Source organism: Poecilia reticulata, linkage group LG11, assembly GCF_000633615.1.
Source record: "Poecilia reticulata strain Guanapo linkage group LG11, Guppy_female_1.0+MT, whole genome shotgun sequence".
In the NCBI taxonomy this organism is placed as follows: Eukaryota; Metazoa; Chordata; class Actinopteri; order Cyprinodontiformes; family Poeciliidae; genus Poecilia; species Poecilia reticulata.
Genome location: NC_024341.1, coordinates 3,386,353 through 3,407,606, shown reverse-complemented (window position 1 = coordinate 3,407,606; position 21,254 = coordinate 3,386,353). Strand labels below are relative to the sequence as shown.

General features: G+C 39.3%; 1 protein-coding gene across 1 annotated transcript in view; it reads right to left on the bottom strand.

The window, feature by feature from the left end:
* Positions 1–12,194: 12,194 nt before the first annotated feature.
* Positions 12,195–21,254, bottom strand: part of kcnk9 (potassium channel, subfamily K, member 9) — a 49,317-nt gene continuing 40,257 nt past the window's right edge. The window contains exon 2 of the mRNA XM_008421347.2: positions 12,195–13,392. Coding sequence (XP_008419569.1) covers positions 12,509–13,392 — 884 coding nt within the window. The 3' untranslated portion in view covers positions 12,195–12,508. The remainder of the gene's footprint in view (positions 13,393–21,254) is intronic.

Below are 21,254 nucleotides of genomic sequence, written 5' to 3'. Positions count from 1 at the left end.
ATTAAACACTGACCCAACATTTTACTAATTTTCTCAATTATTGACTGTGTGGTATCTGCTATGACTTTGTATTTTTGCGTTTTTATGACATAAAACATCTTGAACTACCTTGTTAATGAAAAGTGCTATACTTGATTGGTTGATTGATGTTTGAGAAATCAATTCATCTCCAGTGGCAGCCATTCAGCTGTGCAAATTGCAGCAACTCTCTATCGCCACCTCACAGAGCAGCCCCAAAGATCAAAAATTTGAGAGACAAAAAAACCCAGACATTTTGAGATTAATCTAACAAACTTTTCAAAAAAAAAAACTTAGGTTTCTAGAGTCAAACATGTTCAACTTTTTAAAATTTTTGGAGTCCATTTTCAGAGTCAAAAAGTATGGGATTTTTTTTCTAAAAAATGTTTGGGATTAATCTCAAAACGTCAGAGATTTTTCTAGCAATTTTCTGACTTTTCAAACTCAGGAATCACCTTGTTTTGTCTGGAAAATTTCCGAGATGGAGCTAAACATTTCTGAGATTTTTTTCTTGGCAGAAGTATGCTCCTTTTTCCCCCCATATACAACAACACTAACACGCCGTCGTACTGCTAACCTTGATACCAGCTAAACTGAAGATGAATGTGCCGCGTATGCATATCAGATGGATGTCCTTAATACTGCCTGCAATCACATGGTGTTAAACTTTGATCAAATTCTGCTCCAGGCAGTCATTTGTCAGCCTAAATATGTGCAGATGGGTGAGATAAGGCGCTGATGTGATGTGTGCTGGCTGCAGGAATATCTCCAGATCTTCATCACTCAGGCAGCTCCGGCACTTTCCCACCAGCCCACGTTACTGTAAAAAGAGGGAAAGTGGTGCAGAGAGTTTTTTTTGGGCAGTGAGACTTTTACTCGGTGTGTTTCCCATCATCCAGAAAGACTGGGTCGGTTTAAAAATCTTTCTTTTTTATTCTTTTTTTTTGTCTTGATTGTCCCGTGGCAAACAGCAGCACAACACCTGCTTATTGTTGAGCTTCATCATATCTCTGCCTCAGTGGAGACAATCCTCCACGCGGCAACTTGGCTTCTCTTACACGATCATTTAAGATGCGAAATTACAGGCAAGCGAAGGCCTCAACGCCCCTCTGCCACAGCTCTTATTGTGCTGCCGTCTGAGTTGCCTGATGCTCACGGCTGACAGTATAATTACTGCCGTGTGGGAAGGGATAAAACGGGATGCTGCACGCTCAGCCTGCCACCGAAACATCCAGCTGCACGGCTCGGACCACTGAGAGAGATGGGAGGGGGAGGGGGTGGGGTGAGGAGAGGAGAGGAGAGGAGAGGAGAGGAGAGGNGGAGAGGAGAGGAGAGGAGAGGAGAGGAGAGGCAACAGGCAAAAGCAACAACTTACTCCTCTACTGACTTTATTTTTTTGGAAATAAAGTTAACAGGACAAAAAAAAAACATTTGCTGCTGATACAAAAGCAAATTAGAGAAAAAAAGGAAGGTTAAATTTCTCCCAAAAAATTCAGAAAATCCGAGATCCATCTCAGAAAAAACATGGAAATGTCCGAGTTTCAAAAGTCGAAGAACGTCAACGTGTGGAAAGTTTGAAAAGTTTGAAAAGTAGAACATTTTCCACCTTTGAAATATTGACAAAAGAGTTCTTTTTCCATTAGCAGATAACTTCACTTACAAGAAGACATTTTTCCATGTTACAAGTGAAATAATCTGCAGATGGAACAAGAACTTTTTCATCCATATCGATGAATTATTGACTTGAAACAAGCTCCAAAAGTTACTTGTAAGTTATTTTTTATCTTATTTCAAGGTTACAAAGGTATTTGCACTAGAAACCAAACCAAAAATACTTGGTGAGATTTTGCATTCTCACATCATCAAAACAAAATGTGCCAAAATTATGTTTAATGTGCCAGACGTGTGTGTCACACGTGAAATCAATGTTCTTTTCTCACATATGATTTATGACAGTTAATGTAGCATCTAGCTCTTCTTACATATAGGCCCACTAGCAGCTGGAACGTTTTTAAATGGATGGTAGAATAATATGTTTTTTATTCCACTGGGGTAAAAAGCCCAGATCAGATGGTAAACATACAGTGACATCCAACTGGAAATGCTAACAGAAACCTACAGTGTGATGTGAAAATTAAGATTCACATCTAACTCTTTACTTTGTTAAGCCACATATTTTCACTAAACTGTGGTTTGAAAGTAGCCATAGGGTCAATAAGTGGATAAAGAAAAAAAAAAAACACAGATCTTATTTGGTTAGAATGTCCAAATTTTGACGCCGTTGTGAACTGATGTCCATTTTCTCCACTGGGAATCTTCATTTCCTTAAACACTGAGTTTCAGTTCTTAATGTGAGCAGCAGCAAAGGTCCTACACTGGGTTGGGTCACACACATGTACTTCAAGTTTGGTGTTGAAAGGGAACAAACTACTTCTTATGCAACAAGTCAAGCTGTTTTTACAGTTAATAACAACTGACATTAGCACGAGATAATAGTTTTGCGATTGTATAGACAATAATGTCTGGGTTAACGTGTGGGTTTTTATGTCTAGACTTGTATTAATTTTTAAGGGAGCCGCTGCACACCGGAGCTCTGAGTGTCTCTGTATTCATCACCAGCAGCTGGTGCAGTTCAGCCTTTTAGCCTCAAAAGTCCTTAAGAAAACTGAAGAATACAGTAAAGCATTTCAGTTTTCATTGCTCAGTTTGAATAAATGTCATTTACTCCACAGAGCAGTTGACAAAACTGATATTTCAATAATGTAGTAATAGTTTACTACAAAATCTTTATAATAAATCTTTAAGTCGCCTATTTAGAACTGGGTTGGATTGATAATACCTGGAACACTGATTGATACGTCTGATGTATATTTGCTTGATGATTTAGATGACGGCGCTCGACAAGAGTAAATGTTTATTGCTTGTTTTGTGATTGGTTACTGCGTGATGGTTTATGGTGTTTAAAGCACTTTGTTGCTGGAATGTACCACACAAACAAACTTGACTTTAATTTTAAAAAAGCGAGCGCTCGCTCTTCACAGCGATCCGATGTGAGTCATTTACAACAACAAGACAGAGGGCTTCAGAAGGAGGCTCGTTATTTTATTCAAGTGTGTTATAGCATCACCTGGGAACCCAGTCAACCCAGTGAGTCACCCACACCAAATCACGCACACACACACACACACACGCACACACACACACACACGCACACACACACGCACTCGACGAGCGAGAAGGAACAGAAAAGCAAACGGAGGGGGAAAAAATGAAAAATTTTGTAAAATATTCATTTCACTTCGAAGGAAACTCAACAATCTCCTTGTTTTTCTTGACAAGAGAGCCAACAGATATTGGAGTGTATCTTTACAGACATCAGTTTCAAGATTGTGACAGAGAATTAAAAATACTTATTGTTAAACATGGTTTGTAAAAAAAAAAAAAAAAAAAAAAGGGGGGGATGATATGCAACATCCTGAACTGAATAATGACCAGCGGTGACGTACAAGAAACACAAACACAGAAAGGAGCGCCGCCTTTCTGTTGTCTTATCGTACAGGTAGTGCAATCTGTGTCTTTGTCCCCGTCATTAGACAACATGGCGCTGCTGACAGAGTGATGGCCTGACGTCACCAGAGACGGCAAATGACGAAGTGAAGCGCTAGCCGCACGTGAAGCGCGGCTGAGCTAACAGAGAAAAGAAAAAGCCAGTAAAACCGGCGGGAATCTTTTCGCGCTGCTTGACGCCACGTGGCAAAGGACACGAGGCAGTTTGTTGGGAGCGACCGGCGCGCGTGGGCGTTTCTCTTTCCCCCATCTGTGTTGCAGAGTGGAGGACCATCGGTGTGACATGTGGCATGATGGCTGACCGATCTGAGTAATGCATGGCCATGTAGGAGGGACGTGAAAAACAATCTCCATTATAAAGAGGCCATTTGTTTCCTTTGTTATAACCACCCGCCCCCACCCCCAAAGATTTATTATGACTGATATATTCCCCTAGAATTAAACTTGGAGTAATTTCACTTAAGTAAATTAAAAGCAAATGACAACTTAAATGTAAATGTGCCCTTAACTCCCATCGGTCTGGTTGAAATGATATTTTCAGATTATGACAATTTGGTATGTTCAGTTGACATTTTTAGTGATTATAATGGACCTGGTAATTCATCGAAGTAGCACTGTAAAAAATACCTGTAAACACATTTAAAGGCAGAAAAACTGAGATGATTGATGGTATAAAAGGTTTTGAAAGGCCAGTAGTTTCTCCAAATTCCCTTAAAAGACTCACTTTATGTTTTATGAGACACAAATGAACCCATGAAGTGAAAACTGAAGACACTTCCATATTTTTCTGATGCTCTCGCCAGGCAATATTCATTTTACTGAAAATCAAAAACGTAAATGATATTAAGGAATCTTCTTGTAGTTTTGTCCTCAATGATAAGATGCAAATGAAGCTTTATATCATTGTTTTGTTCTTTAACAAACCTTAATTAGTTGAAATGTAGCTTTAGTCCTCAAGACATCATTTCATTGACTTTATCATTTTTACCTGTAGGTCCCAAAATCCCTGATTTTTAAAAAAAAAATTGGAAGTAGTAAATATGGGACATTTGGACATTTTCCAAAAATAAACACCAAGTGTAATATTTTTGGACGTGTATTACATCCATTGGTCAAAAATTAGTAACGTGGATGTTGATGCATTTTTATTCTTGGAGTAATAAGAATTAGAAGCTGGACGTCATATGGTTTAGAAACTTCGGAATCGGACACCTGTCGTCACCCGTTCCTTAGAATAGGCCATGCCGTACGCATATAGGAAACAAAACGGTAAAGGAGAGGGAACCACGGCCTTCTGCAGACAGCATGCTGGTGGACGACGACTTTGTTATTTCAATCCAGAAGACTTTTAGTTTTTTGGCAATCTCTTGAGGTGTTCTGTGAAAAATCGTTCAAAAGTACGTAATACCTCACCGTGCCTGAAAAAAGTTGATCAAAAGTATTCTTGTTGCATGCGGAGTAGTTAATGCAAAATATCAAACAAACTGCCCCAGTTGCAGAAACTGGAACACAATCATAAATTTGCTTAATGGAAACACAGCTATTTTGAAAAAACACATTTTTTGATGAAAAAGAAGGAGTTTGTGCTATAGGATGGGGTGGTTTGGCAACCATACCGAAATTGGTCTATTTTGCCAAACTGCGATGGAAACACTTCTATTGCATCACGCGAGTCACATGATCAACAACCAGACGTTGTCACTGGCACAAACCATGAATAAGAAGACAATACAGGAAGTAGATGGAGGATGAAGAGCGGCATGTTTTTTAATGACTTATCACGTGAACAAACGTATTCACGTGTGATTTTAATTTAGTTTCTTAACTATCGAAAATATCCATATAAAGTATCGCAATTACAAAATTGTGTTTTTCCGACGACAGCTGGGATGGAAATGCAGCTACTCACAGCCAACTTCTTCTCTTCGGATGACAAACGGGAGAGCCAAGAGGAAAGTTTCCTCTGGCCAACGCAGCTCTGAATTCACCAGCAGCTCAGGCTCTTCTGTACCGACCACGACTTCTTAACCTTGACTAGTTTTTGGGAGACACTGCCCACATGGGATCTCAAAAACAAGTTGGAAGAATTTGTAAGCCAGGGCTGTGGAAAACAGAACGACACCAGTGTTTTCCACCAGAACACATTTCTCCATTCCTGCAGCTTGAGGCTGTACTCTATATGCTGTGGTTCATGTGTCTGTTTGACGGGGCGCTGCACCGTTTCAGCTCTGTGGAGCTTTTTCAGGTTTGTTTTGTTTTCTGCACATCTTCTCCGTAACGCTCCAGTTTCTGTCTAGCAAAATGTCAAACAAAGGCAACTGGTGGTATGTGTTGCACCCGAGGCGGCGGGACGTCGGGCGGTCGTGGATGACAGATGATTAAAAATGTGGAAAAAGAAAATAAAAATCAAAGGATAAAAAAATAGCTACCTTCAAAAATTAAGTCACTTAATGCAATCAGTACATTTTTTCTTGATTCTTGTTTTGATTTTAAACTATATATTCAGTACATTTATTTGAAATTGCACAATTTCAGTCTAACCCACTGCATCTGAGTTCATTTGCTCCAAACTGATTTGCAAATCTCAACATCTCTCATCTGTCAGGGCGAATGTTGATTTTTTTTTCTCTTACATTTGCTCCTTCATTATGAACATAAAAATGTAGAATTGAAAAAAATGTAAATGTTGCGTTTCATTAAAAAAAAAAAAAGAAATAGATCATTTGTGAGAGCTGAGCCTTTTTATTTTTTAAATTGACTTCCATGATCCAGAAAATCACTTATGCATACGCTTTGTTTAGTTTGAAGTTATAATAATTCAAGCTTCACTCTTTATCTCAGTCACAATTTCTGGCTGATTATATGTCTTATTTTTAAAGCCAGTGTTGTTACCGTCAAGTAAAAATAGTAAAACCTTAGAAAATAAAACCCAAGTTGTTATGAAGTGAAAATATCTCCTAAATTAATAAAAACAATCATTTCCTAAATACTGTGAAAAGTAATAATGTCTAGTTTGATTTATTAGCAGACAGGGCCTCAAGCTGAGGGTCAGTGGAGAACTGAATGTTAATGTTCATGCGGGTCTTCATCAGAGCTCAGATCTAAAGAGAAAAGCTGGTTTTCTAAGCCGCCATGTTGAAACGTGTCGACTTGACTAAAAACACTCCACTGTTGTTTCTTCAAGGCACGTATGCTTGTGTGAAAAACACAGGTACTGTCCATTCTTGGAAAAAAATTGAATTTTTTTCTTTTCGTATCCCAAATGTTACTATAAATAACTGTAGTAGTGAAAACGATGCCTGAACCTCTGGTTACATTTCTCACAACTGACCGGGATTCAAGGCATTTGACCATTCGTCCAAACAGAGTTCTGCTCGACTCATTTGATACGGTCAACTCACCGAGAAATGAATTGGACTCCTGTTAAAAACCCTGTGATGATAACACTCTAACTTGAAGGTCCACAAGGTTTTCCAAAAATGCCAGCAAATTTTAGACTGGTTTTAAAGACAGACAGGCACGGTGCTCCCAGAAGCATCCATACACCCTTAAACTTTTTACATTTTGTCATATTACAACAAACCTCTGTGTATTTCAGTAGCCCAACACAAGTTGTCAGTTGGGCAGTTGAATTGTCATTCTCATGACTTAACCAGCTTCCAACCTGTTATTTTTATTTTTTTTACCATGTATTTAACTCCATACATCCACTCGGCTGAAGAGCTGATTCTGCTGCCTCTACACATCACCATTAGACTCATCTTACGTTAAATTTTTTTCCACATTTCCTGTTGCAACAAACTATAAGTGGCCGTTTTTTTCCCCTCCTTCTCTCCATAAAGTTGCCAATGACAGTAACAGTTGTGCTGCTTACTGGCTGCAATGTTAACATGTTGAGATACCATGAGACCTAAATTCTGAACATCATGGCATGGAGTGCATGCCAGTTTTCCATGTCTGGCATATAACCATTCATTTTAGCTTTTAAACTGCTAAAATGAATGTAGTTTTAGCTAAAACTAACAGGTCATGATGCTGTTTGTTCATGATGCTTAACAAACAGCATCATGCCCTGTTTGTTCTGTAGATCCTGCAGCTTCCACTTCTCTTCCTAACATGGCGCCTCCTCACCCTGACTCTCATACTGATAGGAGGAACCACAGAGCTCTGTTAGGTTAAAGCTCATTTTCTGAAGTTGGGATATTTTTCCTCCAACAGGATCCAGASGAATCACCTYAAACCAGATGTTGGACTGGATTTTATTTCACTGTCATTTGTGAATGTTAGAGCCTCATTTTCAACAGTGGAGCTATAAAGGTTAAAAAAGGTTATTATTTTGGAGAAAATCTCATCAACATCAATATTTCCACTAATTAAGAGACAAAAAAAAAAAACATTGTTTGATAAAGGATTTGTTTTAGGAGTAATGAAATACACATGTTTTCCACCATTATCAGATTTATTTATTTGTTTTTTTGGAAAATGAAATTCCATTGAGTTTGTAGTTGTAATGTGACAAAATGCAAAATAGTTAAAAATGTATGAATACTTTTGATAGGCACTGTTGATCCCCCATGACGGTACGTTTCCTTCTTCAATTCTCTCTTAAATTTACGTTCATGGCTGGAATTCAAGCAGATTCCCAGAGCTGATTCTCTGCATCAGTTGCTGCACAGGCCTCTGCAAACAAAAACGAGAAATTTCCCTGTCGCCTGATGTGGGTCTCATATTTATATAGACACATTGTGTAGTTTAGTTTGGCTGATGCGCTTTGCACTTATGGGACTGTGTTTGTGCCGAGAACAAAAAAAATTCAATCAAACCTGAGAACAATCCTGTGTGATTCGCTTGAATGGGAACTAGGAAGGAAGGGACTTTGGCAAAAGAAATGCAAAACATTTGTCTGTTAAAGATTCCTCATCATAAGGAAAATGATTGAACCATTCCACACATCAAGTTCATGCACTTTCAACTCTTTCCAGCTTAAAAACAATCCATGTCCCCTTTCATCTTCTGATATTTTACACACAAAACAGAAAAAGGATCATCCTGCTGCGATCAAGCCTTCCCTTATCTGCCGTCTTCGGCCGACACTTCGTATCAACTCACTCTCAGTACGTGAGCTTGTTTCAGTGCTGATGTTTTCATCACGTTTCCTTAATGGCCCCACAGTGCGTTCAGACCTGAGGAGTTGTCTGTTTGGATCGGCCCGCTTCCCCGTCAGCACCGACAGACAGCTCTGCTTTCTGCACCGTCAGACCCCAGCAGCTGGACAAGGACTCGGCTACCTGGGAACATGGCTCTTATTGTGAAGGGTCCAGAAGACTTAGATATACGAGTTAATTACACTTTGGTTAAAAAAAAGAAAAAAGAGAGAAAAATCCACTTAATGTCATCTTGCATGAAGTTTATGTTTTCTTTCTACAAAGATTCACTGATCCGTTTTCTACATACATCCGACCATCTTGTTCGTTAATAAAATTGTTTTTTTTTGTTTATTATTGAAAAGATATATTAAAAAAAGGCACAAAAAGTTTGTTTTAAAAATGCTTAAAAATATACATGTGTAATTTTTGTGGCCCTCAAGTGTTTGCAATTCAAAAATTTTTGGCCCTGCATGGCAAAAAGTTCAGACGGTTTTCGGGGTTGTAAAGTTGTCGGCGTCACGTTGATTAAAACTCAAACCACTGTACAAACATTTACTGCAAATTTGTGAGTTCACATTTGAACACTGAGATTCAAGATTTTTTCTTTCAGCTGGTACTGAATAAAAATTTAGTTTCAAATTTGTAGTAACAGTTTATAAATCACCTTTTCAAACAACATCTAGAACCTACACATCAGGCAAGGAGATTACAGACTCAGCTTATGTGTGAATGTCAGATTAATTTTGCGTTTGTATGATATTGTTTTAACAATTTTTTTCCCCCCAATTGGACAACACACCACGTCAACCCAACAATGTCTTGAAAGGGGCAGTAAAATGAGTCTTCCAGCCATAGTGCCATTGTATAGCACAATCAAGAAACTATGTTTCCTTCAGTTGATATAAAAACGCATAAATCAAATATGCCTTAAAAGAAATGTTACTTTGTAATTTAATGCCTTGAAATTGGGCCTCTGTCTCTTTAAAAACTGCTCTTTCTGAAACTCCGCCTTCAGGAAGTCATCACAGCATTTCTCCTCCATTAACCCTTCAACAAGATTTTTGCCAACATTGCTCTGAGCAGAAGCTCCTACAATGAGCTCAGCAGATGCTCAGTTCCACCAGGTGTTTGCCAATTGCTGCTGACTAATTTGAAGGAGCTAGTCGGGAAAACTCGGAAGCTCAGAAACATGGAAATTGCAGTTCTGAAGAGGATCTGCGCCTCAAAGGCGGAGCTAGGTCCACCCAGGCATTTTGCACAGGTGAATGGTTGCCATGGGAGATTTCTAAAACCTGCATGAAAGAATCAAAGCAACACTCCAGGTTTGTTTTTGATGAGGGAAAACATTATAACATGATGCAAAAAAGTCGATTTTACATAATACTGCCCCTTTAAAATAATTGCAGTAATAATTGTAGTGCTGACATCCTGGGAGAGAGAAAAAGAATAATAATTAAATGCATAATTAAAATCCGTTCATTTTTATGACATTTATCACTAGAGAATGTTTTTAGCCAGAAGTGTAGTTCTAGAAAATGTTTTGCAGTTCAGTTCTGTTTTTATTTTTTTGTGGGCATTATAAAACTGTGCATCAGAAAGGTTGGCACCATTGGCTCCTTTTGAAAAATTGTGTTTGTACAAAGTGGCTCTCGCTGTTGCTTGGGTTGATTTTCTTTCTTTTCTTTTTTTTTCCCTAAATGGAGATCATTAGCATGAGAGCAAATGGAAAGGTTTCAAATTGATCTGCTTTACAGCTGGATGGAAACACAGTAAATGAAATTATATTGAAGGTAAAATTTAGTCGAGGCTGAAACATACAACAGGAAAAAAAGCTCAGAGTCTATGATGACACGTCAACCATCCTAAGGCATTTATTTATTCTTCGTACCCACTTAATCTTTAAAAAAAACAACTGCTGGGTTATTACTTTCACTAAAATGGTGAATTGATGCTGTTTGGAAATCTAAGTAGTTATAACAAAACCTCTGATTTAATATTAAACCATTCTTCACTTCATTCTTTCATGAACATAAAATACATAACATCCTGACTGGTCTGACTGGACCTATTCATCAGGTTGAAATAAGACATGACAGAGCTGCTTCATAATGTTATTCCTGTCAGTGTGTAGTGTTCATGGCTTTAGTTCACACTAGAGAACAAGTTTCCTCCCTTCAGACTTCACCAGGCTTCACTAGCTAAGTAGCTATAGCACAAACTAGTGCAAGCTAGGTTCAAAATTCACACCTTGACCAAAGAATTGACTGTAAAGCCTAAATAGAAAGGCGATACTTCACACTTAAGCAACAGAAATAAACACTGTGTTAAGGACACGTATAAACAACCGAAATGACAAAATGTTAGGCATAGTGGTATAAACTAGTGTTGCAAACACAAATGCAGGTTGAAATTGATGAAAGGGCAAATTGACCTCAAGCTTGATGTAGTTCAACATTTTTACCCAAACACATTGTTTTCAATCAGCTCATTGCTGGCCGAGACATTAGACATTAGTGAGTAACCTGTTTTAGGGAGTTGACAACCTAACCCGGTTTGATGGATCAAATCCATATTTTGTCGCTGTGGTGTGAACTCAAATCAGACCTGAACTGATTCATATTTGATCCAGGAGAAAGTTTTTTGGGGAGAAAAAAAATCCAAATTGGGTTGTCTTTAACTCAGCAGTTTTTCTAGTTTTCATAACAAACAGCCAATAAACAGCCTCCAACTCAAACTTAGGTATTAATTTGAGTTAAACTAAACCAACATGGATGTTTTTGGACTTTGACTGGAAGTGGGAGTACATCATGCCAACCGATGAGTTCAAGGTGAGGACCTCTGGCACCTGCCAAGATCTGAAACCAAGGCTTTCAAGCTGTGAGCCAGTAGGCGATATGGTACTAAATATTCATTAAGATGACATGAACGTCTGTGAAATAATAATAATAAAAAAATCAATTGTTCTGATGGGAAGAAACTAGAAAACTGTCAGTGTTGTGATTGTTGTGGTTCCCTTTAGGTCACTATGTATGTGAAAAGGCTACAGGTGAAGTTAAAGCTATTGAGTTTCAACCCAGTGTTTGTAGATCAGCAGGAAGTATCAATACCAGCAGTATGATCCTTTGATTCACACACAAAAGACACTTACACAGAAACCATGGGGGAAAAAAAAGACTAAAGAAGGTCACAAACCCATGGCACACTACTAAGTAAATGACATCCAAGTCACATGCTAATATTGGCAACAATATTTTGGCTTAACGTGAGGTGAAACCATCAGAGTAAATGATTGCTTATAGAAAATAATACCTGATGCTTTAGATCATTCTTGAATTCTCTGTCTGCAGCGAGGCAATGGGATAATACATAACAAATATCTTTTCAAGTTGAAGTGAAACAAGCAAACTCCTTTTGAAAAATAGCATTTCTCTCAGTGTGCATTCATCGAGTACGTAACCAAAGTTCATGTATTCATTTTATTGTGTAAATCTGTAATAAGTAAGTTTGTAGTTTGTGTCGTGTCTCTTTAAATTAAGCAATTCTTGAAAAAATAGACATCCATGCTTCATGCTTTGCATCCTGTTTGGGTCCAGTCTTGCTGTTCCGCCCAGTCTCTCTTATCCGTTCGCAGCAAGTACGTACAACCAAACTCGTGGAAGTTGGGGGGGGGGGAGGTAAAAGGTGCTAAAATAAAAATCTTGGTGAAGAGCAGCATTGAAAATGTTTGACCTTGTGTATAAAATGCGACCACTCACTGGTCCGGTGAGCGCCGAGTCTCAGATAGACTTCCTCCTCCTCATGAGCTGGTGATTGTCCGTGAAGCTGTGAAGGCCGGGAGAAACTGAACTGACGGGCGATGGGAGGAGGCTGTTCTTCAAGGTGCTGGGCGAGATCTCCTCGATCCTGTAGGAGACCGAGCGAAAGTACTGACTGGGGTTCAGCTGCGAGCCGAAGGAGTTCTGATGCGAAAAGGCACAACCCAGGCCTCCAATCCCGCCACTAGAGCTGCCATAGTCGTGCGAATGGTAGTGCATGCATGGGCACACCGACTGCAGGTCCGTCACCTCCGTCCTGTACAGCTCCCGTCGCCGCCGGCTCCTCTGCAGCGACTCATCTTGGATGTGGATGATCATGCTGTTGCGGTTGCCAGCGAGAGAGGCACGTTCCTCGGCGTCCCGCCGCTCGTCCTCGCTGTTCATAGTCAGGAAGCGGAGCACCACCAGGTTGAGGAATGCTCCGATGACCGTCAGGCCCACCAGGATGTACATGAAGCTAAAGGCCACATACAGGGGCTTCTTCTGGAGGGCCCGGTTCTTTTGAAGGGCCACAAAGTCTCCGAAGCCTATTGTTGTTAGCGTGATGAAACAGTAATAGTACGACTGGAAGAAGCTCCAGTCCTCATAGTGGGAGAACGCGGCGGCGCCGATGCACAGCGTGCCAATGCAGGAAAAAAATCCCACCGTCACCATGTTCTCCATGGACACGTCCGTGATGCGCATTCCGCAGCACTTCTTGATGCGTTTCAGGAGGTACTTGACGAACGTGTTCATCCTCTCGCCCAGGCTCTGGAACATGACGAGGGTCAAAGGGATTCCGAGGACAGCGTAAAACATGCAGAAGGCCTTCCCCGCATCGGTCCCAGGCGCTGCATGCCCATAGCCTGAAGACAACAATAAAAAAAAAAACGAGAAAAATTAGCAATGAAAACAGAGTTAATTATAAACACCTTGCAAAGGTATTTATAACCCTTTGATGAACCACAGATGCTTTCAGGATTTTCCATGACCGACCAATAGAAACAGAAAACACACAACGAGGAAAACAAAACATGACTTTCAAATTTCTACCCCTAGAAAGTAGAAAGAAAGTTGAACCACCAGGTGGACATAAAGTCCAGGTGTGGACTTTATGTCAGAGGTCAAAAATTCCCTGGTCCAGAAAACCATAGGGAGGCAGCTAATTGCATGCCAAGTGGGTGAAATGCAAACCCAGCTGATGAAAAACTGGCTTTGAGCAAAAATCAGGGAGAGATTGACATCCACTGCCAGTTCACAGGAATTTCATTTCTTTCCATTTGGGAAAAATGTGACAGTCAGAGTGCAAATGAATGGGATTTCTCACCCAAATGGTTACTGGTCCCTAATCCTAATCCCAATCCTAACCTGTAACCCTCGTTTCTTTTTTTTAAACACATAAAGACCTAAAACCTCAGAGTTGGTGGACATCCATTTACAAGTCTTGCAAAGGATTCTCAATTTATTTCAACTTTGACTGGACCATTTTTGCCCCATTAAATTGACTTTGACATAAATGAATCCATTGCGATTCCACTATAACAGCATTATGCAGTCACCACCGTGGTTCACAGTGGAGATGGGATGTTCAAGGTGATATGCAGGGTTGCAGTGGTTTTCCAAACATGTTGCAAGTTGGCGACAAAGTGTAAGTCTGTTCTCATGCAACCAGAGCATCTTCATCAACATGAATGCTGTGGAGCTTATTTTCAATGGTAGCTTTCTTGTCTCCAGGTTTACAGAATGCCCAACTACTGTAACAGTTGTCCAGTGAACAGACATTTCCACCTGAGCTGAGTTTTCTGCAATGTTTTGATTTTGGGGATGCTTTATTAAACAATCCATAATGACAAATTCAAAGTTTAGGAAAATGTTTCACAGCCTCACTCTGTGTCTCCTCCATCAAATCAGTCAAAATCACCCCCATTTAAGTTTGAATTACACACAGCTGTACGCTAACAACTAAACTGGTGACTTATGAAGGTAACCGGTTACACCTGGATATGTTTTAGTGATATCATAGTAAAGGAGGCTGAACAGATTTTTACCTAACTGTGTAAAAAAGTTTGAAAACCATATTATGCGCTACTTTCTGCTGGTCTATCACATAAAATCCAAGTAAAACACAGTGAAATTTAGGGTCACAATGTGACAAAATGCTAAGAATTCAAGAGATTTTAATCTTTTTTTCTGGTTTTGAAGCTGCAGTCACCTCTATTTTACTTTCTGACCCCAAATCAGCTTTTGTTTACAAACAGGACCATATAGAAAATCTCAGTAAGAGTCTGTGAGCGCTGCCAGGTGAGGTATTGAATAAGGTGGCCGCCACAGAAATGTGCCTGCTCATTAATCTTATTTGGGGCCCAACATTAAAGTGAAGGGGTGTCCCATTAGTCAGAAGTTTCCGGTGAGGCAGAGGAGTTTGGAGCAGGGATTGGGAAAGAGTCATAGAGGGAACGCCAGTAAAGCTTTTAGCTTAATTAGACTTTATATTTAGACCTCAAGCTGCTGACTCACACGCAATACTTTGGAAAACCAACCTGTGGGGTTAACAATGGAACTCATTCACCATGTTTTGATTCAATTTTGGAAATGCAAGTGATTCTGTGTGTATCTCATCTTATGTACAAAGTCACTTGAGAGATTGCAGTATGAATAAGAGCTACGGTTCTTAAACAGTCATATCGATCAACTCTCTTTACGGAACGCTGTTGCTGCCGACGTTAAAACTCAAGTCGAAGCCAAGAAACGCCACCTGTCAGTTGGCGGATCGTCGCTCCATGAAAGCACTCTCTGTGACAGACGTCACATTTTTTGGGGAAAACAGCGAGACAATATTAGGAAACATATTTATTTAAATGTCCTGAATGAGATCTGTGGTTTGTGCTCTCAAATACTGATTCTGTTTTTTCCCCATCGGGCCTTCTACCCACTCATGTATCTGCTAGTTATGCCCTTTCAGAAGAGAGAGCTGGACCAGGAACGGCTTCGCTTAATTCATGTTTGCATGCGCATTGCAGATTAATGAAGCCGAATATGCTGTTTGAATTATTTCTTAAAACATTTCCAAAGTAGGTGCATCTGACAAGCTAAGCTACGGCTTTACTGAGACATCTTACAGCTGTTAAAATGCGAACAATAATTTGTCTAAGACAAGTAAAAAGAGGCTGGATTTCAGTAGGTAATGTCACTATAAAAATATTCATCCCTTTGGATGCCTTACCCTGTTCCATATCAATCATGATCAGCAAAATCATGATTGATTTTGCTGATCAATCATCAGCAAAATCAATCAGAAAAAAATGACCAAGAAATCCTTTAATGCCAAAAGGAAAAGTGATTTCTATAAAGTGACAAAAAATATTTTACATAAAACGTGATTGCAAAAGTATTCACCAGTTTTAAAGTGACTCAACAGAGGTCCAGCCAACTGGTGGTATGGATGACTGAAAGGAGATCACCTGTGTGCAGTGTGTTTCAAGTACATATTTTTCTTAAAAAAGCAGCTGTTTGTTATGATTGAAATGTAAAACAATATAAAGGATAAAAAAACCCAAAGGGGGTGAATACTTTTTATAAGCACTGTACATGGGAAAGGTTCATTGCATTCATCCAATGAATTAAACCCAACATGAATAAATATTTTCTGTAATTTATTCATGCAAGTTAAAGCCAGATTTCATCTACTAGGTTTAATTTATTGGTTTATTTTAGAAATGTTTAATCATATTTCATCACCTTTCCTTTCATGGTTGTACGCTGCATCACATTGTGATTTTATATTTCTCCTTAATTTCTTCCATCATTTTAGGGTAAGCCACTGTAGAAAAGCGGGTGAGTTGCCAGGCATGCTAACCAATCCAAATCAAGGTTTTCAGCAGGACACAGAAGCCATTTAAATAACATTTATCACAGTTTATAAAGACCAAATTTGCATTGGAAAATCAATACCGGGTATTAATCCAAAGATGCTACAATGTAAAGTTGCTAATATGTTTATAAAGCGCTGCTTTTTTTTAAATGACCCGGTTTGCATTAGCAGTTCATTATTTTATGCTACACATCCAGGTTGAAGCAGGGATAAAACTTTGATTCCATCAGACAAATGGAAATCAACAGGACAGATTTTTTTTGCCGGAAAGGGACAATTATCCTTACTGATCGTATCTCAGGCCAAACCTCGGAACTAAAGAAGCCGCTTAATTCACTGTCCAATCTGCTGCACAGATCTGGTGCTGGTTTACCACTCATAGCGCAAATGAAAATGGAAAAAACCTTATCTACATGACAAAACACGTCAATACGAAGCCCAAGGTAATCAGGCCTGCTGCTGTTTGCACCAAACCTGATTAAAGGAACAATGCTTTCCATTCTCTCTTCCAGAAATCATACAGTTTTGTTGTTACTGTGAAACTTCAGGTGTTTTTACTTTATTATATGAAACTAAGCAAGTAGAATCAATAAAGACAACATGGCTGAGAAAAGGGAAAGTCCTGTAAATAATAAAAACTCTGCGGCTCTAGTTAACTCAAATTGTACTTCAGATTTTTACAACTCAGAACTAATTTATTTAGATGTATTTTTCTCCAGACAATATCTACACTAGATTGTATATTTTCAACTTCACTTTGAAAGTTAGAAATCTTTTAGATGTTAAAAATTCTGTTTGGAGGTGGGGGTAGGCATTTATCTTAATGTTTACTGTCTATTGTGATAATGTTATTATGAGAATTTTGATTTATGGTTGTAAATAAATTCCAATTAACGATATTAAAAACAGCCCCAAACTATCCGCATTGCTAGCTTCACTATGGTCTCCTCTAATAAATGTGAAAATATGATTAAATGTAGGTACTGTCTGCAGTTCAGTGACAAGTCACAGTTATGTTCTTCTGTGACTGCTGTCCTACCATGTGTACCATTTTTTTTCAAGAGCGGTCTAATAAAACTAATAAACAATTATTGTCATCACTTTTATTGTCATCACATTAGTTCCACAAAACTTTGTGTTAAAATTTAAAGTCCATATTTCCAAGCTCTATTTAGAGATAACTAAACTTTCACTTTTAAACACTTTTAACCTGGAAATCTGGAAACAACCCACATAAAGACGAGAACAGTATGTTTTTGTAAACTAAAAACAAAAAAAAAARAGAGAGAGAGAGAGAGAGAGAGAGAGAGAGAGAGAGAGAGAGAGAGAGAGAGAGAGAGAGAGAAAATCTGCACTGGACAGGAGGCAGAACTACAGAAATTGATGTAGTAGGTCTGCCGGGCCCATGGGTGGCGCTGTAGCCCACCAGAGAACGAAGCAATAAACACTAAATGGTGCCATGTTTGCTAAAACATATCTGTGGACAGGATATGAGATTATCATTTCAATGTATTAGACGCTCAGAGGAAATGTTCCTCTGTTTTGTAATGACTGTCTGGAACATTAGTCATACACAACAACAGCACATTTTCCCAACATAAACAGAAAAAAAGATCAAATCAGGAAAAATATCATGAAAACAATAGTACTGCAGATTGGGGAACGGGAATAATGTCTGAAGAATCAAACTATGATAAATACTCAGGAGTTGTGAAGTCATTCTGTACAAACGTCATCACGCCTCTCTCTAAAATTCGTCAAATTTCAAATATGCTCTTGAACTGAGTAAGGTATTTATCACACATTGACTTTCTTCATTGTTTTCCTCCTTGCCAGCGCATAATTTCAATCTTTCACATTGAAAGATTGAGTTGAAAACACAACTCATATTTGGTGTGCCGTTTTGTTTCTTTACTTAAGAAGAGATTCTGTCACATTAATGATAGAGTTTGTTTTTCTTTGTCAAACCATCAATTCAAGATACATTCTTTTGAAGCATGTCGAATAAATAACATGCTGCACAGGGAGAGTGTCTTCCTCAAACAATGTGATCTACTGCTCCACTAACAGAACACGGCGAGGATATTGACCTGCACTGGTGCAAGACAAATAAATATGATGGAGCTTTATATTGGCAGAGCTGCACAGAGAAATCGACAGGTGACTATAGGATTTTCAGCATGATTCGTCCTGACGGTCATCCGGCTGGACAATGAGAATCAGCAAACACACCGCAGCAGCTGAAAACAACTTTAGTCAGGACAGATGCTGCTAGAGAGTGAAGAAGTCTCTGTGTTAGCTACTTTCAGTCTGAGAAGGTATTTAATGTAACTTTATTTTCTACAGCATGCACAGATATCCATGGAGCTCATTCAGGCTGCCACAAAGCAAGAGAGAGCAGACCTTTAGGAGACAGCAGAAAAGCTGAACAGTTGCAACAAAGTTGCCACCTCTTTTTGAGTTTTTAAGTTTGTATTTAATGAAACATAATAGAGTTGGAAACGCTGGCATCCTGTTGAAAATATCCAGGTTAGTGTTAGCTATGCTAACTGATCATAAAAGTTGCTAAAGACTCTTTAAAGGTCAACTCCTTAAATCTGCAGTAAATACATTTTATTTAAAAAAAATTCCTACGTATTTGTTGAAATTGTCGCAATGTTGACAGTTTAAAATGAGACAGATAATCTGTGAAAAAAGAAATTGAGCTCTACTGCCATCTCCCCGTGCTAACCACCAGAAACAACCAATCAGAAGCAGGAGGTGGGTCTTAGAGCTGTCAAACACCCTCTGTGTGGCGTTGCTCACCCCGCCCTCCGTTTCCCCCACTTTATCTCTGCTGTGGTGCGGCTTCTTCCTGATAGCAGAATGCTAAGGCTAGTCAGCAAAGCCACCGGTTTTCCCTTAACGGTAAGTTGTTTCTCTGTCACAGCATGTAGAAGACTGCATCACACCTAGCAACGACTTGGTTGCTAGGTGTGGTTCCTCACGGAGATGGGAATTTCCGTCATTTCCTCACTCAGCACCTGAATGAATCCCTCTGAAGCTAGCACTGCTTGGCAGGAATTTTTAGGCTAAGGTCGGAATGCTCTGGGAGAACTGAGAATCTTTGTGAATGCTGGCCTTGGTCTTTCCAATCTGTGACAACCTAAAAAGTCATGTGAAATAATGCTGAATTCCACCTTTGCTTCTTCTTAGATTTTCCTCTAATTCAGGCATTAACAGACGGTATCTACAGAGATAACAATACGCAAAGGGTGTCGTAAAAAAGGCTTTTAGCATCAAATAAGGCAGATTATACTCCCATTAAGGCACATATTTGTATAACCATCTCTCCTTCCATCTTTCCATCATAATCTAAAAGAGCAAGTTAATCTATATTTTTTTTTTCCTATTGCATAAATTTCTTCTTGGCGAGTAATTAGAATGTAATGAATTACAGCCGCAGCTGTGACAAGATGAAAGCTTTTATTTTATTTGCGGTGCTGCTCTGCTCAGACAGATTACCCCAGGTCTAATCAGCAGCTCGTCTTTAAGCATTACCTTTCCCACTCCAGGACATTATACCAACTGAATTTTGGTCATTTTGAGCTTTCACAGAGCAGGCCTCCGTCGCTGCAATCACATCAGAGCATATTGGGTGATTACTCAACAAGCCGCTATGAGAACGACCATGAGGCTGCGTCTAACACGCCGCAGTTTGGTTGGGATTTTTGAAGCTGTTTACTTTTGGCAGCATTTAAAAGTCAGAAGTTGTTACCTGTATCTGATGAGACCCAGGCAGGAAGTCATAAATGGACCAAAAAAAAAAAGGGAGAGTTCCTTACATCGCCAATACGATAAACACGAGATCATTGCCTGGGAGGTTCATGGACACTCACATGTCCTGTAGATTACCTTTTGAACGTCATTCCAGGTGACATTTATGGCATCGAACAATGTCCACTTGCGTGCCATCTACCACTGATCTAATTCACTGAGAGAAAAAAGCTTTTCGGTGGTTATCCTGTAAAAGCTGGTGAGTTCGGACACATTATACACCTCCGGTCACCGGAGAAGTAGATTACGGGAGAAAACTACAAGTCCCAAAGTGGTGTAAACTGTGCCACCTCTTTGGAGTATTCCTTTGATGTCATTGATGGGATGTGTTGTTCCTGCCTCGGCGCTGAACTGTGTAATCTGTTTGCCCGGTTATAATGCCTCTATTATCTCCTGTTGTCTTGGGAACAGACATATTTGCTGCTCCACGCGGAGCCCCGCCACGCACAGGTGCTTCTGCGCTCATGTGTGCACAGGTGAATGCTGGTGTTTGTGGAGAGCAGCTGAAAGGGAATAATACTCCCTGACGAATGATGAAAAGCGCAAGACGAAGCCTCTGACTCAAGACGCATCCTTGGGGAAACAAAAAAAAACTGCAAAATCAGAAAGAGACCAAGAAAGATGTGAAGTTATCTCTATTTGAAGCCTCCAACAAGCAAGATGTGCTTATTGGTTTAAAAAAAAAATCTGAGCAGTTAGAACTAGACTCTGCAATAAAAGAACGGCTTATAAATTATTAATTGTGTTAAATTAAGCTCTCCTATAATTCGGTAGAAAACAGAAGCTGTGGCAGAGTGACTGATGAGATACAAATGTTTTGCTGTGAGAATAACGCAAGTGGATAACAGAAGCCAGCGTTAGAGGGTCATTTTAAATTTTAATGAATATTTTACACTGGAACTGGAAAACATGTTAAATATCCAATCTAAATATACAAAAATTATAGAAACAACAAATGAAGTTGTAAAAGAACAACATTGTCCTTTAAAAAAAGGGCTGGTTGAGCCCACTAAGGCTAACGACCAGTGTTTGGTCAAAAGA